Consider the following 24,813-nt stretch of genomic DNA (forward strand, 5'->3'; position numbering starts at 1 on the left):
GGAAAGAGCATGGATTGGCAGAGAGAAGAGGTGGGTAAGGTGCCACAGGCGAAACGTGAGGGTGGAAGTGCCAGCTGCATGTGCTTTTCTGGTGACAATTCGGAGCCAAGAATAAAAAGAAAGAAAGTAGGAAAAGCTAGGATGAGCACCGCGATAGAGGTGACAAAATCCCTGGAGGGGTCTGAAGATGAGGGAAGACATTTTATTTTCAAACTCAGGAGCAGAGGTGGCTCTCCTTTCTTTCAAGCCCACCTCTGTGCTCACTAGTGTTTTTCTTTCTAATATAATTTTATTGATTGCAGAGAGGAATGGACAGGGAGAGATGGAAACATCAATGATGAGAGAGAATCATTGATTGGCTGCCCCCTACATGCTTCACAATGAGGATTCAGCTCCACAACCCATGCATGTGCCCTGAGTGGGAATCAAACTGTGCCTTCCTGGTTCATAGGTCAACACTCAACCACTGAGCACCCCAGCCTGGCTCTGTGCTCACAAGTTTATCTTAAGCTGCTCTAACTGCCCGTTTCTTTTGCCACCTTTCCTTGGCAGAAGAAAGAGATTAAGATCTGTCTGGTATAGTTCAGTTGGTTGGAGACTTGTCCCATGCACCAGAAGGTCATGTGTTCGATTCCAGGCCAGGGCACACACCTAGGTTGTGGGTTTGATCCCTGGTCAGAGCATGTACAATTGATGTGTCTCTCTCACATCGATGTTTCCCTCTCTCCCCATCTCTCTAAAAAAAAATCAATAAGCATATCCTCAGGTGAGAATTAAAAATAGATAGATAATAGATAGATATAAAAAAACAAGAGAAAGATTAAGTCATCTACTTGTGAGTGTGGCACGACTGTATTCCATCTCCACGGGTGTGCCATGACGTGAGGAGAGGCCTTTATGCAGCCCCTGAATTCCTTCAAAGGCCTCACTGTGAGGCTGAGGGCGCCAGGGAACCTGCCTAAGGACCCAGTGAAGAAGCTGTCACGGTGGATTCTCCACGGTCCACCGAGAGCCCCTGCTATTCCAGCCTTCGTTGCTTCTGGATATAAACCTTTCTGTGTCTCGTGAGGCCTTGGATGGAGATGCCCTGACTTGTAGGCACTGGCAGGTGGGGTCCCTCCCACATCCCCCCAGGACTGTTTGGGGCCTGCAGAATGACTCTGCTGCTACCTTTGCAATCTTGCTTCGGCAGCCTCCCCTCTGCCAGTGGGGGGTGGGGGTGGGGAGCCTGGAGGACCCCAGGGAAGGCAATGAAAAGCCAGGATAACATTTCCAAACAGCCCCTCCACACCGTTGCCATCTTTCTGCAGCCTGAGTCCTTCAGGTCCTTCACCTGTCAAAGGGCTCCTGGTTGCTCCGAGAACAACCTGCCCCTGCCCGGTGTGGGTCCTATCTGTTCTTGTCCCGCCTTCCCTCCCTCGGGAGATTTCCATGCACTGCCCCAGCAAACCCACAGCCTGTGCTAGCCACATGCTAGCACGTCCCTCCCACCTTCTCCCCTGACACTGCCCTGGGGTTAGTGTCCATTTACGTTTAATCAGCTGACCCTGCACGCTGGCCCAAGCTGACTCCCAGCCCCAGGGACCTGTCTCTGTCACCTGCGCTCACCACGCAGCCCGTGTGCTGTCCTAGGACATCTCAGTGCACGCGTAAGCCCAGGATGCAGGCACCAGCTGCCTGCCCGTAACAGGTCACCTATCCAACCTGGTCACCCAGAGCCCAGCACCTGCACAGGCCACCCACCAAACAGCAGACAGTTCTGCGAGTCCCTGGGGCTGTGTGTCCTACAGGTGCTAGACGGCCATGTGCCCCTGCTCGGCCGTCCGGAGGGGCTGTCAATGCGGGCTGCAGCCAGGTGACTGGCACCTGATCACTGCACTCCTCTGTCACTGATACTGAGGTTGCACAGTGGCCTCAGGCACAACGGGGCTCACTGGGTTAATGGCTGCTTCCTTCCTGAGCTCCATCCTTTAGGGCACACATGTCAAACACAAGGCCCGCGGGCCAAATCCGGCCCGCCAGGCCTTGCAATGTGGCCCGCACCGCGCTGTCATCACTGCACTCCGCTGCGTTCCATCACAATGATGCGCGGTGACATAGGAGGCTTGTGATCTCGCCGGTCGCCTCGCCGGCCGCCATACTTGCTATCTATTACGCATGCACATAGATAACAAGTCACGCGAGATTCAGGAGGCGTGACCTATAGTCCGGCATCCGATGTGGTTGTGCGGGTGGCAGAGCAGAGGAGAGAGTGAGTGTGCGGGCATAAAAAATGCACAGCAGAAGCTGCCAGTTCCTGGCATAAAGTGCAGGCATAAAAATCGCAACAGAATCTACTATCTGTACCCAGCCAGGCATTTATTGACTGACTTTTTTTTTCTCCACTCCATCTGCCAAATCAAGCTATCCCTGTGCAGTTTTCAACTTTTTCCTTCTAACGCAGATTTCCAATAAACTACATCTTTTACTGCCAATATTGATCCCAAAATGTCCAGGAAAAGAAAAGTTGACGGTGAAGGCAGACAATTTAATGACAAATGGGAAAATGAATACATGTTTGTGCTTAGAGAGGGCAAACCAGTGTGTATATTGTGTTATGAGACAGTGTCGGTGATGAAAGAGTACAATATACGTCGTCATTTTGACACCAAACATAATGTTAAGTATGGCAAATATACTTTGGAAGAAAAGCAAAAAATTGTTAAAGAACTAAAAGGCAAACTACAATCACAGCAGCAAATGTTTACAAAGGCTACAGCGAAAAATGATGCTGCAGTGAAAGCAAGCTTTATAGTGGCTGAAGAAATTGCCCGTACTTCAAGGTGTTTTTCAGAGGGTGCCTTTTTGAAGCAATGCATGCTAAAAGTGTGTGAGCAAGTATGCCCAGACCAGATACAGAGTTTTCAAAATGTCAGTTTGTCAAGAAACACCATTGCAGATAGAGTTCAAGAACTCTCAGGAAATCTATCATCACAGCTGGCCGAACAGGCATGCAGTTATCTCGCTTTTTCACTTGCTATCGATGAAAGCACAGACAACACTGATACAGCGCAGCTGTCCATCTTTATACGTGCTACGAAGACCGACCTCTCTGTCACTGAGGAACTTTTGGATGTAGCTGCCATGCATGGGACGACGACTGGTAGAGATATATTTGAGGCTGTGGAGAAATCTATAAATAATTTTAAATTACCCTGGGAAAAGTTGGTGGGGCTAACTACCGATGGCGCACCTTCAATGTGCGGAGAAAAGAAAGGCTTGGTTGGACTAATGAAGGAAAGAATGCAAAAAAGTCACTGCCACACACCCTTGATTACTTATCATTGCATTATCCACCAAGAGGCTATGTGTGGAAAAGTTCTGGGCATGAATGACATAATGACCACAGTCATTAAAACTATTAACTTTATACGGGCACGTGGCCTGAATCATCGCCAGTTCCAGCAGTTTTTACAGGAGGTGGGTGCAGAGCATGGAGATGTGCCATACCACACAGAAGTAAGATGGCTGAGCAAGAGCGCAGTCCTCAAAAGATTTTTTGAGCTCAGAGAACAAATTGCTCTTTTCATGGAAAGTAAAGGAAAGCCCTTGCCTGAACTGTCGGATCCCGCCTGGCTATGTGATTTTGCTATGATGTGTGACATATTCAAGCATCTCGCCCAACTGAATCTGAAGCTGCAGGGACGCAAACAAGTCATCACGAAGATGTCTGACATGATCACAGCATTCCAGCGTAAACTTCAACTGTGGAAGTCCCAACTGGAACAGGACAATCTTGCCCACTTTCCCGTTTGTTTGAGTATCTCAACCACTATTTCTGGTACTTTTCCTTGCAGTCGGCTGGCTACCAAAGCTAGCCGTTTACTAAGTGAATTTGAGCGGCGCTTCTCTGACTTTAGAACACAGCACTCAGGCTTTGACATCTTTGCCAATCCTTTTACAGTTGATGTCAACAATGTGCCCCATCACCTTCAGATGGAGATAATCGAGCTTCAGTCTGACAGTGGCCTGAAATCAAGGTTTCAGGATGTTGAAATTGAGGACTTCTACCCTCTACTGCCCCCTGACTCAATGCCAGAGCTCCGACTTCATGCAGTCTGTATTCTATCCATGTTCGGGAGCTCCTATCTTTGTGAACAGATGTTTTCAATAATGAATCTGAACAAAAACAAGCACAGATCACGCATTACCGATGACAACCTCCATGCTGTTTTGCGGGTTGCTACAGCCCAAGAAATAAAACCGAACATTGACTCATTGATCTGGGGAAAACGGTGTCAGACATCTAGCCAGAAAACAAAACAATGAGCATTTTAGGTACATTCCAATATTACTGTTTTGTTTGATACCAATATTACTGTTTTGCTTGATAGCATGTGAGTTGGTTAACAGCACTGTTAAGGAAAAGATTGTTCCACTCATTTTAAATTCACATTTCTGGTTAACATTGTCAGTTTATGACTGTTCAGTAAACCATTCGGCCCGCGATTTAGGCTGGATTTTAGATTTCGGCCCCTTCTCTGATTGAGTTCGACACCCCTACTTTAGGGAATTCCCTGTGCAGGGCATCATTTCATTTCCAAGCTGTGTGTGCCCAGCTCCTGCAGCTGTCCTTACGGCAATGACCCAGTCTATGTCGCTTCCTGGCCCAGCAGAGGAGGGTAGAGCTGAGTGAGTGCTGGGCACCAGATCTTTCCTCACCCAGCACTCCCCCTCTGTAACAGCGGATTTCTGCATATCAGAAAGTGCAGAAAGGGGGAGGAGAGGCAGTCTGTATCTTCTGCTGTGATGGTGAGGAGGGAGGGGCCCGCTAGTGAAGCCAGCCTGCCTCCCTGGAGCCCCAAGCCCCAGTCAGCCAGCTGAGCATCCCCGCCCCACCGCTCTGCAGGCTGCAGCCTCTGCAAAACTCCCAGGCACCTTTGCCCTCTTTGTAAGCCGTTGGAATGACGTTCTCCATGGAAATTTCATTCATGATGTGCCTCACAGAGACAGGATGTGACAGGGACTTCCTCCTTTTGTCGATCTTTCTTGGTTTTTGTAGCAAAGGGCAGAGCAAGCAGCGGTGTCTTAAGGTGAAAGGTGGGTGGGTCCTTGCCACACGTGAGCTGCCCCTCAACTGGACCAAGACTCTTCACAGCAATCATCTCCTTTGCCCCAGAGCTGGGCTCGCCAGACGCTGCCACTTCGGACCCTCCGCTGCAGCCTGCCAGGTACATGGCTCACTCCCAACGCCTGCCTAAGCCTCCACCTTTCAGAACCGGGAAGCAGAACATGATGGCTTCTTGAGAAGCACAGGTTGGCCCATCTGCCCAGCATGGCCTGGCTGCAAGGGGTGTGTGTGGAGCGCGGCCGCGGGGAGAGGCCGGAACCGGATGCCCCCGCTTCCCTCCAGCCTCGCTGAGGGTCCCTTCCTGGAGGTTCACCTCCCTCGGAGGCTGGGGTAGAAATCCCTGTGGGCCCATGGAAATCAAACCCAAGCAAGCCCGTGAGCGTGGATCGATCGGTTGATCGACAGCTTGTGGAGGTGCAAACCTCACTCCTGGGCTCCCAGTTGGGACACGGGCCTGGGAGGAGGGCGAAGCTCCCCGGGCCTCAGCCCGAGGTCACGAAGGTAGCAAAAGCAACAAGAAACCTTTACAGAGACACGCAGAGCTGAGGGACTGATGATCTCCAGCCCGGGTGTTTTAGGAACTGGGGATGCAGGAGGAGCAAACTGGGACGGTTGGAGAGGGCAGGGGGGGGGGGGGGAGACAAGGACGCGAGAAGGAAAGGAATGGGGGGACTGGGGCTCCCCCTGGGCAGAGGGGGCAGCATTGTGTGCCAGTGTGCACCAGCCGTCCTCCTGTCCCCAGGAGGGAGCAGGCCGAGCTCCCGGAGAGCAGGGGGACTGTACCCACCGCACAGCTCATCTCCTGCTGAGCCCGTCTGCCCTCCTCTCCCCACTGGCTCCTCCACCTTCCCCGTCACTCCCGCTCCTGGGCCTCTCCCAGCAGAACCTCCTCACAGACCCAAAACCTGGAATCCATGCCACGGGGGTGCCCAGCAGGGGGTGCCCTCGGGGGTCCTTGCTCTCCAGGGAGGCCCGAGCCTTAAGGCAGAGGCCAGGAGGTGAGCTCCAGGCGGCAGGGGGTGCGTCGGGGGACCTTCCTGAGCAGAATGAAGGGTGCTTTCTTTCCCGGGTCCTTGTCCGGGTGGATTTGAAGAATGAAGCCACGGACAAAAGGTGGTAGATGAAAACAGTGGAAATTTATTGGAAACAAGTACAGACTCCCACATGGGGAAGGGTCCCACGGCAGGGTGGTAGCACGGAGCCCCTTTTTCTAAGGTTTATAAAGGCTGCAGTTCTTTGTTTTCTTGATGCTGCCTTCCAGCTGGTAGACTATCAACTTCAAAGCTCACAACCCCCGCGGTGCCCCCTTATTCTCTCTGCTTCAGTGGCAGAATTCTCGCCTGCCCTGCCGTGGAGATCTGTCTCCTCTTTCCCCGTGTGCCGGCATCTCTGTCTCCTGTGAGAGTTTCTTCCTTTCTCCCCACCCTGTGGCCTTCCTCTCCCTTGTCCTGCGGCACCTTCTGTTCTCTGTAATGATGCCTGTTGGCCTTCCTCCCCCAAGGACCCGCTTGTTCTAAAACTCCCAAACCGCCTATTTGCCCCTAAAAACTCCTTTCGGTGCCACAGGGCATTCAGCCTCAGAAGTCCCTTCAGGGAGTTGCCAGACCGTCTCCCTCTGAGTGAGGGCTCCCGGCATGTCCTGTGTTTTGGGAGCAGAGACCACACGGCAGGTGCCTTCTGTCCGAGACAGTGCTGCTCACAAGCTCTCAGGGAGACTCCGTTTTGAGGGAGCGTTTAGATTTTTACTCATTGGCTGGTGGCTGGCTGGCTGGTTCTTGGTCTGGGGGCTGGCGCCTGGGGACTCGGTGCAAAGAGATCTGCCAGGAGTCCCTCCAGGAGTCATGTGGCGGGGACAGGAGACTGAAGGTGCACGCAGTCCTGACACATGCACAGCTGACGAGGATTCAGAGAAATCCTCGTCAGCTGGCCTCCTATGCCTCCGTTTCCCTGTCTGTGGCAATAATAATCTTAGTACTCTGGTGTAGGGAAGGGATTGGTAGATACTCAGGTCTGTATTTGTGCTAATTTTTTTATTATTCTGTGAGAGAGACCTCCTCCTCAGCCTTGGTGACAGGAATCACATGGGTGTATCACAACAGGCCCCTGCAGCCCTATAGGAATTCCAGGGTCTGGAACACGCTGACAGCCCCAGCTCCCCCACCCCAAGGTGGCAGGCTCCCCTGCCCAGGAATACCAGGGCACGCGCTCCTCCCGTGAAGCACGCCCGCCCCGCTGCGGGCATGAGCCACCGCTGCCTTGGAGAGGACGAAAGTCAGCATCTGCCATAAGACGTGATTAACTCCTCAGAACCCGGCAGCCCAAGCAGATCCGTCAGGTGTCCTGCGCCCTCCTGTCCGGAGGCGTTGGCTGCTGCTAAGAGACCCCCTTGGTTTTGCCCTCTTGCACCTCCAGTTAAGAGCCCAGCAGTAAAGACCGAGGCCCGAAAGAGAAGAGAAGAGGGAGGAGAGAGATCACACCCCCTGCTCCGGGGTTTCCAGGCCTGGCACAGGTTCCTCCATCAGCCCGGAGCGTGAGAGGCTGCACTGTCTGTCCAGAGCCTAGACCCCAGCCCAAGGCATCTGTTCTCTGGTTGTTGTGGGAATAGTCACCGCAGTAGCTGCTGGCCTGGAACACAGCCAGGACCCCTCCAGGAGGGACTTCGACTTCCTCCCGCACAGAGGCCCCTCCTGAAGCACGAATCCAGCTGGTCCAGCTTGCCTCCCCCCCGCCCCTTCCTGTGAGCCCCTGGCCCACTCACCTCACAGGCTATCACCTCCCACCCCCGTTGTATTTTAGTGACCCCAGTCCTTCCAGCTCTGGGGTCACCTGGAGCGTCTCCCCTCTCCACGAAGTCACGCACACACCTCCTCTGGCCCCTCTTCTGCTGAATAACCTAGCAGTTTCCAAGTCCTTTCAGAGGATTGCTGGCTGTTGGTTGGGGCTCTGCAGCCACAGGACTCAGGAGCATGTGCATGTCACAGGTCTGTGAGAAAGGAAACCGAGCAGTGGCGTGGGAGGGAGAGGAGGAAGAAGGGAGGCTGAGGATGATGGGGCTCTCCCATTGGGGTGCTATGACGGAGTGAAAGGAGGGGGTTTCGTTTCCGGAGGAAGGAGGAGGGTGGGAAGCAGCTGTTTGGAAGGTGGAGGCAGAGGGAAGAGGAGCACCAGCTAACCTGTGGGAGGCTTAGCGACCCTCTGAGCTGGCATTGGTTTCTTCTATTGTTCAAGCAAAGAAATGAGGTTCAGCCCATTATAAATTTGCCTACAGTCCCACAACTCAACAGAGGACAAATGTGGAGAGGATTGTGTGTCTCCCAAGATGCATGGGCTGCCTGCACTCTGCTGTGAGCCAGGCTGAAGTCCCTAGCTGTGTCTGGAGTAGGAGGGACAGCCCTCTCCTGCATTGGGGATGGGCTTCCCGGGCCATAGGTGGGGGCGGTGTAGCTAATGTGGCCTCAACGATGCCATAGACTCAGGGGCAGTCGCCAGCTAACCTCCTGGAGGCTACACCTGAGGATCTAGGACTGGAGGGAGGTGTCCCAGGTGCAGTGGAAGTTGGTCAACAGCTGCCAGGCATGCGTCCCATTTCTGAGAGATTAGAACTCAGTGTTTGTTCATCTGTTTTGGGGACCTGATGTTCCAGGCCAAGGGAAATGGGAACAGCGCTGGGCAGGGAGAGTGAAATGCATGTAGAGTTTTTATAGATTTCCCTTTGTAGAAAGTCACTAAACACTAGCTGAGCCCCAATACAACACGTGGCTCTATTTCTGGCTCTAAAACAATGTGAACCTCAGGAACTGCTTCCTCTGGGACCCTTGGGACCTGTCCCTATGCGGCTCCGTGACTCCAAGCAAGGCCAGTGATGGCATTACCAGTGCTGCCTGGTAAATTTAGAAGCAGCTCTCACATCCGGCTATGGTTTAGAAGAAGCATGTCAAACTCAAAGGCTAACACAGGCCAAATAAATGAGGCATGCGACAAGCAGGCCACTAATTTGACATGCGTGGTTTAGAAGAAGCCAGGTACTATGGTTGTTAAGAACCACACAGAAGATAATTAAGGCACTGATAGCCCTCTGGCCTGAGGGGCCGGGTTCCAGCTCTCCTGGTTCACCCCAGCATCTGTTTGTCCCTCTGCAGGTGACCTGACTGCTGAAGAGATGGTCTATTTCCCGGTACCTCAGCCCAGCAGTCTCATCTTCCTCATCCATCTCCTCCTCATCCTCCAGGCTTGGGAGACAAACTCAGGTAGCATATCCGTCTGCAGCCCAGCCAGCCAGAACGTGAGCCTATCAGCCTACCCCTCCTGCAGGTGTGCCCAGCTGAGATCTGTAGCCATGCCAGGTACTAGGGTTGTGGAGTGAACGTGAGTAAAGACCACTGAAGTCCAGACCAAATTAAAATTTAGGGAGCCTTTATTAGCCGACCAGCTGACTGGCGACTGCTCTGCCTTTCTCCAAACAGGGAGACTAGAGAGCAGCCCCAACCCTTTTTGCAAGACCACTTTTTAAGCACATTTAACCACATCCTGTTTTTGCAGAGTAAGCAACCCAAGACAAAACAGTTTTTCCCAAATAATGTCCGGGCCATGCTATAGAAAACCATGTTATTCACAGGGTTATCCTGTTCTTCAGAAAGATGACCGGGTTCTATCTTGCAAGGCTATTCTGTGAGGTGCGAAGGGAAGGGGCCATCAGACCATATCTCAAGGCCTGGCCTGGTGTCAGCACTGACAACCCTGTCTGGGGATAGTCCACTGCCCTCCCGAGCTATAAAAATTCCCACTCTAGTATTTAAGGAGATTTCCATCCCAGTGGTTAGAGCCCCACGCACCAGCCAGCCCCACCTGCAGTGTTCTTTCACCATCACTCCAGCCACCCAGCATATTCCTACACACTGACCACAGCTCACAAGCATGGCAGGGGCAGAGCAAGAGATGCTCAGAAATTCTTACTGGTCTGTGCTTTGGCTGAACCAGTTGGAAAATACTTTTAAATCCACCTGTCCAGCTGTTTGTGATCAGATTGCAAGAGAAATGTACCCAAGTTTTGGGAGCAGAGCTAAGAGAATCATTTGGTTTTTTTTCCAGAAAGCCAGAAAAACCCTAGATAGGAGGAAGTATTTGAGCAGAGCCTTGCAGGGGACATATTATGTAGAAAGATGACAGTTGCAGGGTAAACTGCACCCAGGGAGAGGGCCAGGCATCAGTGTGGTGGGGAAAGCTGGAGAAGGAAGCTAGTCGGAAGGTTGTTGGACTTCACCCGTGGCAACAAGGGTCTCAAATGAAATGAACAAAGAAGGCACCACCATGCCCCACCGAAGGGTGGCGATCCATGATGGGAGAGCTGGGAGTGGGGTTTTATTTATTTATTTATTTATTTATAATATATTTTATTGATTTTTTTAGAGAGGGATAGAGAGTTAGAAACATCTACCAACTGCCTCTTGCACACCCCCTACTGGGTACGTGTCCGCAACCAAGGTACATGCTCTTAACCGGAATCGAACCTGGGACCTTTGGGTCCACAGGCCAACGCTCTATCTGAGCCAAACTGGTTTCAGCTGGGAGTATGGTTTTAGTTAAGCTTGGGATGAATGTAGTCTTTAGCTGATCTTCAAGGAAAGGAAAGGAGGCTCACAGAAAGAGGCAGAGAGAAGAGTGAGGCATGCTAGGTGGCAGGAAACAGCTCATGCAGAAGAACTGCAGCAAGAATAGCAATGCTCATGGAAACTGCAGACACTGGAGGGACCAGACGGGTATGCCATGAAAGAGGATGATCAAATGAAAGATCCTGGTGAATAGAAGTCCCCAAGGCAGGCTCTGCCTCCTGTTCATCAGACAGCCCTGTCTTCCCACGCAGCCCTGATACACCGAGGTAAAGGTCAGAGTGAGCAACTTTGGATACGTGGTCACCAGGGCTGCTTTTAAATCTGGGAAAGTGGGCATCGTCCCCATCAGTAATCTCCTTCATTGACCCCACTGCATGGTGTACATGTTCCAGTATGGTTCTCTTCAAGTTCAAAGGCACAGTCAAGGCTGAGAATGAGAAGTTTGTCATCAGTGCAAAATCAATCTCCATCAGTGAGATCCCGCCAACATCAAATGGGGTGATGCTGGTGCTGAATATGTGGTGGAGTCCACTGGTGTCTTCACTGCCAGGGAGAAGGCCGGGCTCACTTGAAGGGCGGAGCCAAGAGGGTCATCGTCTCTGCCCCTTCTGCAGATGCCCCATGTTTGTGATGGGTGTGAACCATGACAAGTATGACAACTCCTTTACGATTGTCAGCAATGCCTCCTGCACCACCAACTGCTTGGCCCCCTGGCCAAGGTCATCCGTGACAACTTAGGCATCATGAAGGGACTCATGACCACCGTCCATGCCATCATGCCTCCCTGGATGGCCCTCTGGGAAGCTGTGGTGTGATGGGCGAGGGGCTGCTTCTGCTGGTCCTGCCAAGGCTGCGGGCACGGTCATCCCTGAGCTGAATGGGAAGCTCGCAGGCATGGCCTTCCGTGTCCCCGCCGGTTGTGGATCTGACCTGCCGCCTGGAGAAAGCTGCCAAATATGTGACATCAAGAAGGGAGTGAAGCTGAAACCGGTTTGGCTCAGGGGATAGAGCGTTGTCTGCGGACTGAAAGGTCCCAGGTTTGATTCCGGTCAAGGGCATGTACCTTGGTTGCAGGCACATCCCCAGTGCGGGGGATGCAGGAGGCAGCTGATCGATGTTTCTCTCTCATCGATGTTTTTAGCTCTCTATCCCTCTCCCTTCCTCTCTGTAAAAAATCAATAAGAATATTAAAAAGAAGAAGAAGAAGAAGAAGAAGAAGAAGAAGAAGAAGAAGAAGAAGAAGAGGAAGAAGAAAGTGAAGCAGGCATCAGAGAGCCCCCTCAAGGGCATCCTGGGCTACACTGAGGATCAGGTTGTCTCCTGCGACTTTCACAGTGACACCCACTCCTCCACCTCTGATGCTGGGGCTGGCGTTGCCCTCAGTGACCACTTTGTCAAGCTCGTTCCCTGGTCTGACAATGAATTTGGCTACAACAACAGGGTGGTGGACCGCATGGTCCCCATGGCCTCCAAGCAGTAAGAACCTCTGGACCACCAGCCCCAGTGAGAGGAAGAGAGGCCTTCAGCTGCTGGGGAGTCCCTGCCCCAGATCGATCCCAACACACTGAGAAGCTCCTGACCACCGTTTCCATCCCAGACCCCTTGAAGAAGGGGAGGGGCATAGGGAGCCCTACTTGTCATGCACCATCAATAAAGTTCACTGTATCCCCCAAATAAACATCTTCACGGAAGATTTTGATTTTTTTAATATATATTTTTATGGACTCCAGAGAGTGAAAGATAGAAATACCAATGATGAGACAAAATCATTGACTGGCTGCTTCCTGCACCCCCCCCCCCACACACACACTGCAATCCAGCCAGTAACCGGGCATGTGGCCTGACCAGGAATTGAACAGTGACCTCCAGGTTCATAGGTCAATGCTCAACCACTGAGCCATGCCACCTGGGCAGAATTTGACTTTTAGATTAAAAAAAAAAGAAGGAAAAAAAAGTAAAGTACCCTAGCTGCTTTGGTTCAGTGGATAGAGCATCAGCCTGACAACTAAAGGGTCCTGAGTTTGATTCTGGCCAAGGACCATACCTTGGTTGCAGGCTCAATCCTGTGTATGGGAGGCAACCAACCTATGTGTTTCTCTCTCTGTCTCTCCCCTTCCCTTCCACTCTCTCTAAAAATCAATGGGAAAAAATATCCTTGGGCCCTAGCCAGTTTGGCTCAGTGTGCGGACTGACAGGTCCTGGGTTCAATTCAAGGCATGCAGGAGGCAACCAATTGATGTGTCTCTCTCGGATCACTGTTTCTGTCTTTCCCTTTCCTTTCCACTCTCTCTAAAAATCAATGGAAAAATTTCCTCGAGTGAGAATTAAATATATACATCAGGTGAGGATTAACAAAAGAAAAAGCAAGGAGCTCGTAGATTATTATTATTTTATTAATATATATATATTTTTATTTCAGAGAGGAAGGGCGAGGGAAAGACAGAAACTTCAATGATGAGAGAGAATCATTGATTAGCTGCCTCCTGCGCGCCCCCTACTGGGGAATCAAGCCTGCAACCTGGGCATGTGCCCTTGACCGGAATCAAACCTGGGACCCTTCAGTCCCTAGGCTGATGTTCCATCCACTGTGCCAAACCAGCTAGGGCCCCATAGATTATTTTAATACCCTTTGCTATTACAGAGGCTGTGTATATGTACACTATAAAAAATATAAAATTAGCCCTAATTGGTTTGGCTCAGTGGATAGAGCGTTGGCCTGCCGAGTGAAGGGTCCCAGGTTGGATTCTGGTCAAGGGTATATTATGGGTACATCCCCAGTAGCGGGTGTGCAGGAGGCAGCTGGTCAAGGTTTCTCTCTCATCTATGTTTCTAACTCTATATCCCTCTCCTTCTCCGTAAATAATAATTTTTAAAATGTTTTTAAATATATATATATTTTTAAAACATTTTAAAATAATATTATATATATTTATATATACAAAATCAGACAAAACAAAACAAACATCTATTCCCATTATTCAGAAATTACCAATTCATTTCTTTCTTTCTTTCTTTCTTTCTTTCTTTCTTTCTTTTTTAAACATACTTTTATTGATTTCAGAGAGGAAGGAAGAGGGAGAGATAAAAGAAACATCAGTGATGAGAGAGAATCATTGATCGCCTGCCTCCTGCAGCCTCCTGCCTCCTACACGCCTCCTACTGGGGATCAAGCGGGCAACCAGGGCATGTGCCCTTGTCCAGAATTGAACTCGAGGCCCTTCAGTCTGCAGGTCCACGATCTACCCACTGAGCCAAACAGGTTAGGGTCCCATTCATTTCTTTCATGGCAGTAACTTGTTCAAGAAACCTGACAGGCTGTCTTGTAGGGTGTCTCACCTTCCTCATTCGAATGGTTTACTGTAGATTTCTGAGCTGCAAAGGGACATCACTAAAACTTATATTTGAGGAGAGCTGTATTTGGTCATTATTCTGTCTTCTCCTCCTAGAGGAGGTCAAGGTGATTGGCCCTGGGGAGTCCATCCTGGCGACCGTCGGGGAGGAGGTGGAGCTCCCGTGCCACCTGTCCCCGTACCGGGACGCAGAGCACATGGAGATCCTCTGGTTCCGGGGCCAGGCCTCCGACGTGGTGCACCTGTACCAGGCGGGGCAGGAGCCCCCGGGGCGGCAGATGGCGCAGTTCCAGAACAGGACCAGACTCATCAAGGACGAGATCTTGGACGGCACCGTGATCCTGCAGCTCCAGGGCGTGCTCCCGGCCGACGAGGGCCCTTATGGGTGCCGCTTCCTCTCCAAGGACTCCTCCTTCTCCGGGGAAGCCGTCTGGGAGCTGGAGGTAGCAGGTGCGTGAGCTGGCCGCGCCAGCGCGGGAGCGGGCGAAGGGCCGCAGGGAAGGGCCCACTGGATGTAACTGCTTGGCTTCAGACTAGACAGGGAAGCGCGGAGAACAGGGGAATTGCTCTATTTTAAAAAATTAGAAAATGAACAGCAAAAACGTTGTTCACAAAAAAAGATACACAAATTGCCCTTAAACATATGGAAAGATGATTTATCCCTTTTACTCATCATGAAAGGCAGATTAAACCCACACTGAGCTGCATTTCTTTTACTTCTCAGTCTGGCAGAATTTTTAAATTGGTGGAATTGCGGGGGAGGCGCTCTGCACCACGGTCCCACAGCACCCGTGCCTGGGATTCGGCGATGGCAGCATTGCCTGTGCGCCCCCCTTTGAACACCAACCTCCCTCTAGGAGTTGACCCTGAAGAGACACCTCCCACAGCTAAAGAGAAAAAGGGCCTGGGGATACATTTAATCTTTGCAGCATTATTGTAATTGCAAATTGGCGGGACCAACCTAAATGAGCAAGCACAGGTGCTGAGTGTGGCCCACCACACATGGGTGATCCATACTACGCAACTGGGGACATAGCAGCTCTGTGAACTGCTGGGGAGTGCTCTGCAGGTTGTTAACACAAAAGAACAGCAGATGCATAAGGAGTCCTATACGGTATGTAAGCGTTTGTGTAATGAAGAGGGAGAAACAGTGCACAAGAGAACACACAGGGAGGGTGAGTAGAAGCTAGTGAGATGGGTTCCCTAAGGCAGGGCTGCGTTCCATAGAACGGGTGGAGAAAGGTGTTCCTGACATACATCTTTACAGTATTGGAGTTTAAACCACATTAATGTTTTGCATATTTAAAACATAAAGCTAGCGCCACAAGGATGGGATGATAAAGGAGTGTGTATGTCACAGGCACTTGAGCCCTGCTGGGAGTCAGGAGAGAGAAGACAAGCTGTTGCACTTTGGGGAGGGATTATTCTTCATTCTGGGGAGTGTCCCTTGCATAATATGACTAAATGTCAGTAGTACATTCGAGTAAAATGCCCCCTCCATGTTTCCAGAGGTTACAATGGACCCCTCGTGGACAGTCTGTGGCCGGAGGCTATGGGCCCATGTTGTGCTCAGAGCAGTCAGTTATAAGCTTTAACCATAACTTCCAGGGAGGAGCCTAATTTTTCCCACTCTTGCATCTCCCAGGAATGGGGTCAGACCCTCACATCTCCCTTGAGGGCTTTGAGAAAGAAGGCATTCAGCTCAGGTGCAGCTCCAGTGGCTGGTACCCCAAGCCTCAGGCTCAGTGGAGAGGCCACCGGGGACAGTGCCTGCCTCCGGAGTTCGAAGCCATCACCCAGGACGCCCGCGGCCTGTTCAGTCTGGAGACATCTGTGGTCGTCCAAGGAGGGGCCCACAGCAACGTGTCCTGCTCCATCCAGAACCCTGTTCTGTTCCAAAAGAAAGAGTTTGTGGTCCAAATAGCAGGTCAGTGGGTGCTGGCTCACCTTCATCTTCCTAATCATCACATCCTCCATGTCCATTGCCCCAAAGTCCATCTATAAGGTCACAATAGTATGGGGGCCTGGCTGGGGTGAGCTGACCTTGACATCTGAAAAGTCAGATATTAGGATATCAGGAACCTACTAAGAATACACCCGTAAACAGACAAGGCCCCCAGAGCCAACATGACAAGGCCAACAGCTAAAACCCAGAAACTGCTCTCGGAAGGCAAATGTTCCTAATGTGACCGCTAACAAGATTTACAGAGGACTACAATGTGCTCCACACCCCTGTTCCCAGTTCACATCCCATGGGAGAAGCACACAAACAGGTGAATTATGTTGCACTCTTAGAAGGTGTTAGGTGCTTAGGGAATAATGAAGCAAGGAAGAGTGATAAGACATGGTGGGGGTGTATGTGGATTTAAAAGTGGTGGGTCAGGGAAGAAGTCAGTTAGGCAATGAGTTCAGTAGGCCAATATTTAACATCAAAGTCTTTTTCGGAGGCTCCACTGAAAGGTTTAATGTTCATGGCTCTAGCTGTTTTTAAATATTGAGGACAAACCCAATCTATGGGGCGCTTATCCACATAGGTCCAAATCAATAGTTATAATAACAGAAAGAAATTTCATCCTTATAATTGATGATTTATCCTCAAGTAAGAGGACTTGACAGTGTAAGGTCCCAGCTGAGAGGTTCGCTATGCAGAAGCAAGACACAGAGTCCAGGCCACTGAAAGGGAGGAGGGTTTTAATCTGCGGAGGGCATGAGAGGTGTGGAATTGCTGCTTCGGGCCGGGCCAGGGGTCTAGGAAGGCCCTAGGAAGGCGCCAGCTAGCCAGCTGTCTTTGTCACCATCCACCTTGCAGATGCTTGTATCAGCTCTGGGCTTCCCCCTGCCTCGACCTAATAGACAGTGCACACAGTTCATTTAAATATGGCTGGCAATTAGGGTAGCTATCTTTGTTAGCTAATTGTCCTTTTTAATTATTTATCTATTTGAGAAAGCAAAGGGGGGAAGGACGGGGGGGGGGGGGGGGGTCGGGTCTACTTGTTGTTCCACCTATTTAGCATGCATTGGTTGCGTCTTGTTTGTGCTCTGACCAGGGCTCAAACCTACAAACTTGGCATATCGGGATGTTACCATCAGACCACCCAGACAGGGTTCTGTTAGCGGATTGTATTGACCCAAAGGGAAGATATAGCATCGCATAACTTTATGACAAGAAAGCAGCCACCACTAGGAGCCAGGTGCCTGGAAACTCCCAGGACACAGGACAGAGGTGTTTTCTCCTGGGTGTTTACATTTCAAAGAGAGGGTTTGAGCTCCAGAAGGGAAACTGTCCTGGGTTGTAAAGCTGGCAGGAGGCTTATTTAGCTTTCAAAAGAATTTGCATACATCTCAATAGGATGGAGAAAAGATTTACATGTTTTCCAAAGAAGATGGTCTAAGTCTTAGACTCTAAGAAAGGGGGAAGGGGGAGGGGGAAGTCTTACACCAGGAAAATTTCCCCCGGTGTGTAGATGTTCCGTTGATATCAGAAACCCGGTTTGCTTCTTGCAAACACTTAGTTTCTAAGTCTCATCACACCTTTGGAAGGATCGATAGCAAAGCCATATGGAGCTTTATAAAGGGTGTGTGTCACATGGATATAGATTAGGAGGGCATTCAGGTAGAGGGAACAGCAAGTGCAAAGGTCCTGAGATGGGACTGTGTGTGGCTATTGGAGGAGGTGGGAGGGGAAGGAACGGAACAAGATCAAGGGTAGCTAGTCAGTCAGGTGGTATCAGACCCTGAGACCTTGCTCTCAACCCTTACCTGAGGTGAAGGACCAAGCCCTGTGGAACGATAGTTTTGTATCAGACAATAAAAACGCACCGCAAGAAAAATTAAACCAACAAAAGAGCACATTGTGCTAGTGGAATGTCAGGCACAAAAGGACATATATTGTCTGATTCCACTTTTATAAGGTAGCCAATTCATAGAGACGGGAAGTAGAAGAGAGGTTACCGGGGGCTAGGAGGGTGGCGACATGGGAAGTGAGTGTTTCCTGGGGACAGACCTCACTTTGGGAAGAAGAAAAGTTCCGGTGGTTGGACAACAATGTGAACCAGTTAATGCCACTGAACTGTCAGCTCAAGTTGGCCATGATGGGACGTTTTATGTGATGTCTATGTCACCGCTATAAAAAGAAAACAATGTTTTAAAAGACCACTGAGATGAAAGCACCGATGTTTTAGAATTATCTGCCGCAGACGCAGATTCACTGTACCCAATTGCCACACGGGTTTCCCAAGGGTATTCTCCATGTGCGCCCGCCAACGGTCTGCAGCGGCCTCCCTGGCGACCTGGGGGGGAGGGGGGGGAGCGGGCTGTCCATCAGCCCGGGCTTTGCGATCCATTCTTCCCAAGGTGATGGGACGTAGAAGCCGAGTGTAAGCCAGAAGCAAAGCGGGTTTTCCTATCAACAGAAGGGGTGCAGGCGCAGGCGAGAGCGGGAAGCGGCAGAGGGAGTCCGGGCGGCGGCCCGGCCGTTCAGGGCGGGAGGGGCTCATCTCGGCGCCGCTGATCCGCCCCCCGTTTGCGCGCTGTCCTTCCCGCGGAGCTGGGCCGAGTCCGCGCGCCTCTGGCCGCTCCGGAGCCGGCGGCGCCCACTGGCCGGTGCTGCGCCCCGGAGGCTCCGGCGTTTCCCCGCGCGCGGGCCGGAGCGCCGGGCGGAGCGCGCGGGTCAGACGGCTCCGGTGTGTTTTCCAGACGAGTTTCTCCGCGGGCCCGCGCCGTGGAGGACAGCCTTCCTCGGGACGTTGGTGGTCGGGCTGCTGCTCCTCCTGGCCCTGCTCGCCACGCTGGCGCTGCGCCTCTCCCGCCGGCAGCGCCGGGCCCTAGGTACCCGCGGCGGCGGCCGGGCGGGCGGGCGGCGGGGGGGGGGGGGGGGGGGGGGGGGAGGCGGGGGGGGGGGGGAGGCGGGCCCGGCCCTAGGTACCGGCGTGCGGGGCGGCGCGGGACCCACCCGGGACCCTGCCCACGCCCGCTCCTGTCCTTTCCCCTTTCAGAGGAGCTGAAGGAGCAGGCGGAGAAGGACAGAGGTGAGCGGGAGAGGCTCCTGCCGAGGGCCCTGGGCACGCGGAGGAGTCAGACGGGCGGCTCGGAGCAGCGCTGGGACGCGGCGGGGTTTGCACTTCCGACGCCCTCGCCGCGGAGCCCGGAGCCCGCGTCCAGCCCAGCCTGGTCCCCAGAACGCGGGGACCGAGTCTGTGCACTTTGGGGAAGCGAGGCGTCAGCGTTCGTTCATCGAGATTTCCTCTTTTCTTCGTTTCTTCTCCAGGGAAACTCACCGCAGAGCTGGGTATGTTCTGGGTGCCCCGCGCACTTCATGCACCCCATACGCCGCCTTTGGACAGCGATCGACGGCAAAGATCTGATTCTTAATCCGTCCCTCTCTGCCGCCCGCGTCTTCTCTCTCAGACGACCCTAGCGAAGCTGCCCCGGAGGCCCGGCCTCACTCAGACCCTCTGGACAGACCCTCCCAGCCCCTTCCCGGCCACTCACAATTCCACTATTAAAGGTTTATCCCTCTGGCTCATGTTCCTAGGATATCCTTCTATTTTTAATGCAAGTGCCACTGGGGAGGGTGGCACCTTGAGCTTGCACAAAGATGATATAGCATCTATAATGATAAAAGCTTAATGTGTTAATTAGACCAGACGTCCTTCCAGACATCCTTACGATGACCTTGGCTGCACAGGAAGCCCGGTCCCAGGTGCCTGCTGGCGGCCGGAGGAAACCCGGCATCCTGGGTGCCAGAGGGAAGGAGGCCTCCTCCTGCAGGAATGTGGCGCTTAGGGCCCCTAGTAAAGTATCTGAATGAGTGCCTAGCGCTGCCTTGCTCGGGGGCATTTACTTTTAAAAGACACAGGGCGGGCAGATCAAAGGCATGCATTTCTAGTGGCAAATGCTCAGTCCTGGCATCCGGCCAGGAGACACAATTCAGTGTGATGTCCACCCAGTCCTTTAAATGATGCCCCTGCCACCCCGGGGCACCGGCGGCTGCTCAGTGGCGGGGCTCAGCTGGGAAGGCCGGTGATTTCTGGGCAGCAGCTTCTTCAGACCAGACCTGAGCCCTGGGAAAGGCTCCTCAGTGCCAAGACCTGCTCCCCCTCCCGCACCCCTCCTGCTGTGGAGATTTCTGCCCCAAGAGCAGAGAACAGGATGGGTGTAAGAAACCTGCAGGGGAGGGTGCAGAGACGGATGGGAGCGAGGGGAGCGGTGGATTCAGACTGAGGAACATCTTCCCAGTGGCCTAACGGGTGCCCCGCGGTGGGCCACCCAGCAGGCGGGCCAGCCAGCCAGGCTGATGCTCTGTGTTCTGCTTCCAGGGAAGGCGCAGTCAGAGCTTGGTAAGTGACCCCTCTTACAACTGCCTCTTCTTGTCCACCTTTGCCCAGGTACGTTCCTTTGCCCAGGTGCGTTCTTGTCTCCCAACCAGGTCTGATGGCCAGGCTGGAACCTGCTGGTTCTGTGGGTGTGGGCGCAGGAGGAAGGGGAGGGGGCTTGAGTGGGTGCAAATTCCACCTGTGAGCAGGGAAGCTGCGGGAACCTGGTGTTCTAATTCTGGGTTTTTGCTTTGTTTTGTTTTCCTTGACTGCTTCAGACTGGAGAAGGGCTGAAGGCCAGGCTGGTGAGTGAAGTCCTTTTCTCCCCCAATGTCCACTTTACATCTCAGCGCCCCGGGCACTTTCTCTGATTAACCAACCACATCTCATGCCATTTATTCCACAGCGACACTCAGCATAAATTAGTCTATGTCTCTAGAGGAGGTTATATCCGAGTTTTGTTTTGCTTTTTAAATATATTTCTTTATTGATTTCAGAGAGGAAGGGAGAGGGATAGAGAGATAGAAACATCCATGATGAGAGAGAATCATTGATTGTCTGCCTCCTGCACGCCCCCACTGGGGATTGAACCCACAACTCGAGTATGTGCCTGTGGCCGGAATCGAACCTGGGACTCTTCAGTCCAAAGGCTGATGCTCTATCCACTGAGCCAAACTGGCTAGGGCTATATTTGAGTTTTTTATATTATCCTGAGGTGTACACATACTGTAAACCATTGGTGCCCAGCCTGGCTGCAACTGAGAATCCACTAAGTTCCTGGTGCCAACCCTCAAAGACTGGCCTCTGGGCCTGGGGTGGGCATGTTCCCTGTAGGAAAATTTCTCCCTGTAGCTCCCTCCCTTCCCCCATAAAGCATCTGCCTTCTATGATATATATTCTTGCAAAACGTGCACTTGTTTTTGTGCACATGCATTTTAGTTTATGTAAACTACCTTTACAGTTTGATGCTACTCCTGGCTTTTCTCGCTGTGTTTAATATCCATCCTGCCGCCACGTGCACATCTGGTCTGCTTCTCCTTGTTGCTGAGCCTCCTTTCAGCCAGCTGCCCTCCTGAAGTAGCAGCCAGCCTGCTCTGACCCACACCACCACACGAAATACATGCATGCTGCCTTCTGGCCTGTGTGGAGACTTCTCTGGGAGGTATGCCAGGAAGGGAACTGCTGGCCCAGGGAGTTTGTCGCAAAGTAGGACAGGGATCCTGAAGGCAGTGCCATCACCCTGCCATTGGCAGTGCATGGAGCCCCAGGCACTCCCTCCCATGTGAGCCAGCGTGCTAAGCTTGCCGGTCAGTAGAGAGGAGTGATTCTCACTGTTTTTGCAGTGTGCACTCCTCTGCACACGAAGGAGTCTGGGCATCTCATGTGCCAGTTGGCTGTTGGGGGCTCCTCTTCTTAAGCTGAACAATGGCCACGTTTGCACAGACGAGGCGGCCCTGTGGGGTCCCTGTTTGCACGAAGGTGCTCCCCACTGGGTGACTGCTCCCCTACAGGTCAGGCTAGAAGGTAGACGGGGAAGCACACCGGTTATTTAAGTGTAAAGAGGAAAGTGAATGTCTTATTAAAATCGTTGGTTGTCGAGAGAGAGAGAAAGAGAGAGGGGGGAGGGGGGAGAAAGAAAGAAAAAAGAAAGGAGACAAGACAGGTGTCTAGAGGACTGGTCGGGACAGGAACCAGCCTCAGCTCGGCCTCCTGGGGACCCCGCTTGCCAGTCAGTGGTAGAGGCTGAAAGATGAGACAGAGGCCGGAGACCAGGACACAGGCTTTATTGGAGGAGGAGTCCTGCAGGGCCGCCTCCCAAAGGAAGGGAGCACATGTGCAGGGATGAAGGCGCCTTTTGAGGGGAGGAATGGGAAGGGATGGGGCTTAGGGTACTCGGCGCGCACTGATTGGTGGTTTCATATAAGGCACATGATTAGGCACTTAGGGACTTAGGAATGGGGGGGGGGGGCTTAGGGTAATTGGGGCGCAGGTGCTGATGGTGGTTCAATGTACAGTCCATATAAGGTGCCTGGTTAGGTGCTCAGGAATGTCCAGACCGCAGGTGCAGTTTACGTCATACTGTGTCCATCTGTTGGGAAGGGAGGATCTATCAGAGGCTTCCTCTCCATCCTGCAGAACACCCACTCTGCTTGTATTGGGCTCTGTGCCCACGTGCTCTGGTCCCCTGCCCGTCCGAGCAGAACTTTGGCTTGCATGCAGTGTGGGTAGAACCAGCACCGACACCAGCCCCTTATCAATCCTGACTCCTCAGGAAAATGGACCGAAACCAGCTATCATGTGGGAATGGGCTCATTCAGTGTTACAGTGTCCCTCGTGCATCTCTCAACGCCCAGGGATATGCACTCAGCTCTCTGAGCCTCATTCTCCTCTGTTTGCTTTCAGAGTGGAGAGCAGCCCAACAATATGCAGGTAACTGGAGGTGGGCCAAGGAATAACATGGCTGAGGTTGGTGGGATCTTTAAAGAGGGGGGTCGAACGATCTGAGATCAGAGGAAGTGTCTGTCCAGAAGCCAAGTAGGAGTCTGCACACACAGACATACAAGTCCACTTGCACAGAATAACATGGCCCACACGTCTGCATATGCACATATGCACACATACATGCTTGCATGCATAGATGTGATTAACTCACATATGTATACATTGGTGTGCACATACCTACCCCCACAAGTGCTAATTCTCACCAGAGGATATTTTTTCCATTGATTTTCATTGAGAGTGGAAGGAGAGGAAGAGATAGATACATGATGTGAAAGAGACAGTTCGATTGCTAATTTGTGCCGTGACTGACCAGGGATCAAGCTTGCAATTGAGGTATATGCCCTTGACCATACCTTGAATCCAACCCATAACCAACCTTTCAGTGTGTGGGGCCTACACTCTAACCACTGAGCAACCAGCTGGGGTCCTTTCTTGGTTTTATTGGTCTTTCCCTCTGCAGGAGGCTGTTGGCAGGAACAAATACAAAGTAGTAAGGAACCTTTCAGTAGTAAGGATCCTTGGGGCTCCCATCCATCAAATGAGGGTGTTCCAGCAGCTATGGGGATGACAGGGCACTAAGCTAGATCCTCTCAGAGGACCCCTGCAGCTTTAAAATCCTAAAATTGCTGTAAAACTGAGGGGGAAAACCACACCCACACCCACACTGAGGCTCAGGTCAGCGATGCTCTCTAGGCCACACTGGTGGTGAGACAGTGGAACTAGTCCAGCCCTAGGCTCCCTCCTCTGGCCAAGACCTGAGGGCAGTGAGCCCTCCACCCCTGGGAGCCTGCCTTGCTGTTTCCTCTCCACGGCGCCCCCGTGTAGAGTTCAGGAACCTTCCAGTTCAGGAAAGAAACAGGATTCCTCTTACACATTCAAATGCTCCCTGGTGACTTGCAGCCACTTCAGTCTCCGAGTGTTTGGGGTTGACGGTGGGGGCGAATATTCCACCACTTGTTCCAAAAATAGAGGCTGGCCGTTCGGGGGGAGACAAGTAGGGCCCAGCACTATGCGGAGCACTAACTCGGAGCCTCTGCGCAGTGAACGTGACCCTGGACCCGGCCTCGGCACACCCCAGCCTGGAGGTCTCCCCGGACGGCAAGAGCGTGACGTCCCGCGGCGCGGCGCTGGTGCCGGCGGCGCCGGGAGACCCGCATCGCTTCACGGAGCAGACGTGCGTGCTGAGCCGCCAGCGCTTCGGCGCCGGCCGCCACTACTGGGAGGTGGACGTGGGCCGGCGCAGCCGCTGGCTGCTGGGCGCCTGCCTGGCGGCCGTGGCGCGCGCGGGCGCGGCGCGCCTGAGCCCGGCGGCCGGCTACTGGGTGATGGGGCTGTGGAACGGCTGCGAGTACTTCGTGCTGGAGCCGCAGCGCCGGGCGCTGGCCCCGCGCGTGCCGCCCCGGCGCGTGGGCGTCTTCCTGGACTGCGAGGCCGGGAAGCTGGCCTTCTTCAACGTGTCCGACGGCTCCCACATCTACACCTTCACCGACACCTTCCCGGGGCCGCTCTGCGCGTACTTCCGGCCCAGGAACCCCGACGGCAGCGAGCGCCCCGACCCGCTCACCATCTGCCCGCTGCCCGTCCGAGGAGCCCGCGCCCTCGAGGAGGACGACGGCGACGCCTGGGCGCAGCCCTACGAGCCCTCGGCGCCCCCGCTGGAGCCCTGGTGAGGCGCCCCCGAGGAGGGAAACAGGGGACTTGGCCTGGGAAGAGGTGTATGTGTGTTTGTAACTTCCTTTTCTAAAAAGAGGCGATTCCCAAGCTTGTCTGTGCGTGTCACAGGGTTGAGAAAGTGAGTAAAACATTGATGTTGCCAGGAGCCGCCGTGCTCCCTGCAGAGAAGGGCAGAACCGGGCCGAGGGGGGTGGGGGGTCGGAGAGAAGGGAGACATGGGATTGGATTAAAGAGATCCATTAATTTACATACAG

The 24,813-nt window shown here is 52.8% G+C and overlaps 1 protein-coding gene and 1 pseudogene across 3 annotated transcripts; both read left to right on the forward strand.

The window, feature by feature from the left end:
* The first annotated feature begins 5,037 nt into the window (after positions 1-5,037).
* BTNL9 (butyrophilin like 9) lies at positions 5,038-24,813 on the forward strand. 2 transcript variants are annotated; one of them, XM_084885254.1, is made up of 11 exons: positions 5,038-5,210; positions 9,250-9,357; positions 14,166-14,519; positions 15,715-15,996; positions 18,765-18,896; positions 19,064-19,096; positions 19,336-19,356; positions 20,387-20,407; positions 20,662-20,688; positions 22,787-22,813; positions 23,927-24,813. In XM_084885254.1, the coding sequence occupies exons 2-11, from the start codon at positions 9,270-9,272 to the stop codon at positions 24,553-24,555; spliced, it is 1,614 nt and encodes a 537-aa protein (XP_084741380.1). In that variant the 5' UTR covers positions 5,038-5,210; positions 9,250-9,269; the 3' UTR covers positions 24,556-24,813. The 2 variants fall into 2 exon arrangements, with proteins under 2 accessions (XP_084741380.1, XP_084741381.1); XM_084885255.1 differs by having other exon boundaries at positions 5,073-5,210; positions 9,250-9,368; positions 14,294-14,519.
* On the forward strand, positions 11,094-12,384 carry LOC311623273 (glyceraldehyde-3-phosphate dehydrogenase-like; annotated as a pseudogene). Its single transcript has 2 exons — positions 11,094-11,677; positions 11,957-12,384. The product of its transcript is annotated as a glyceraldehyde-3-phosphate dehydrogenase-like (transcript).

This window comes from Pipistrellus hanaki, assembly GCF_964339955.1.
Source record: "Pipistrellus hanaki genome assembly, chromosome: 5".
In the NCBI taxonomy this organism is placed as follows: Eukaryota; Metazoa; Chordata; class Mammalia; order Chiroptera; family Vespertilionidae; genus Pipistrellus; species Pipistrellus hanaki.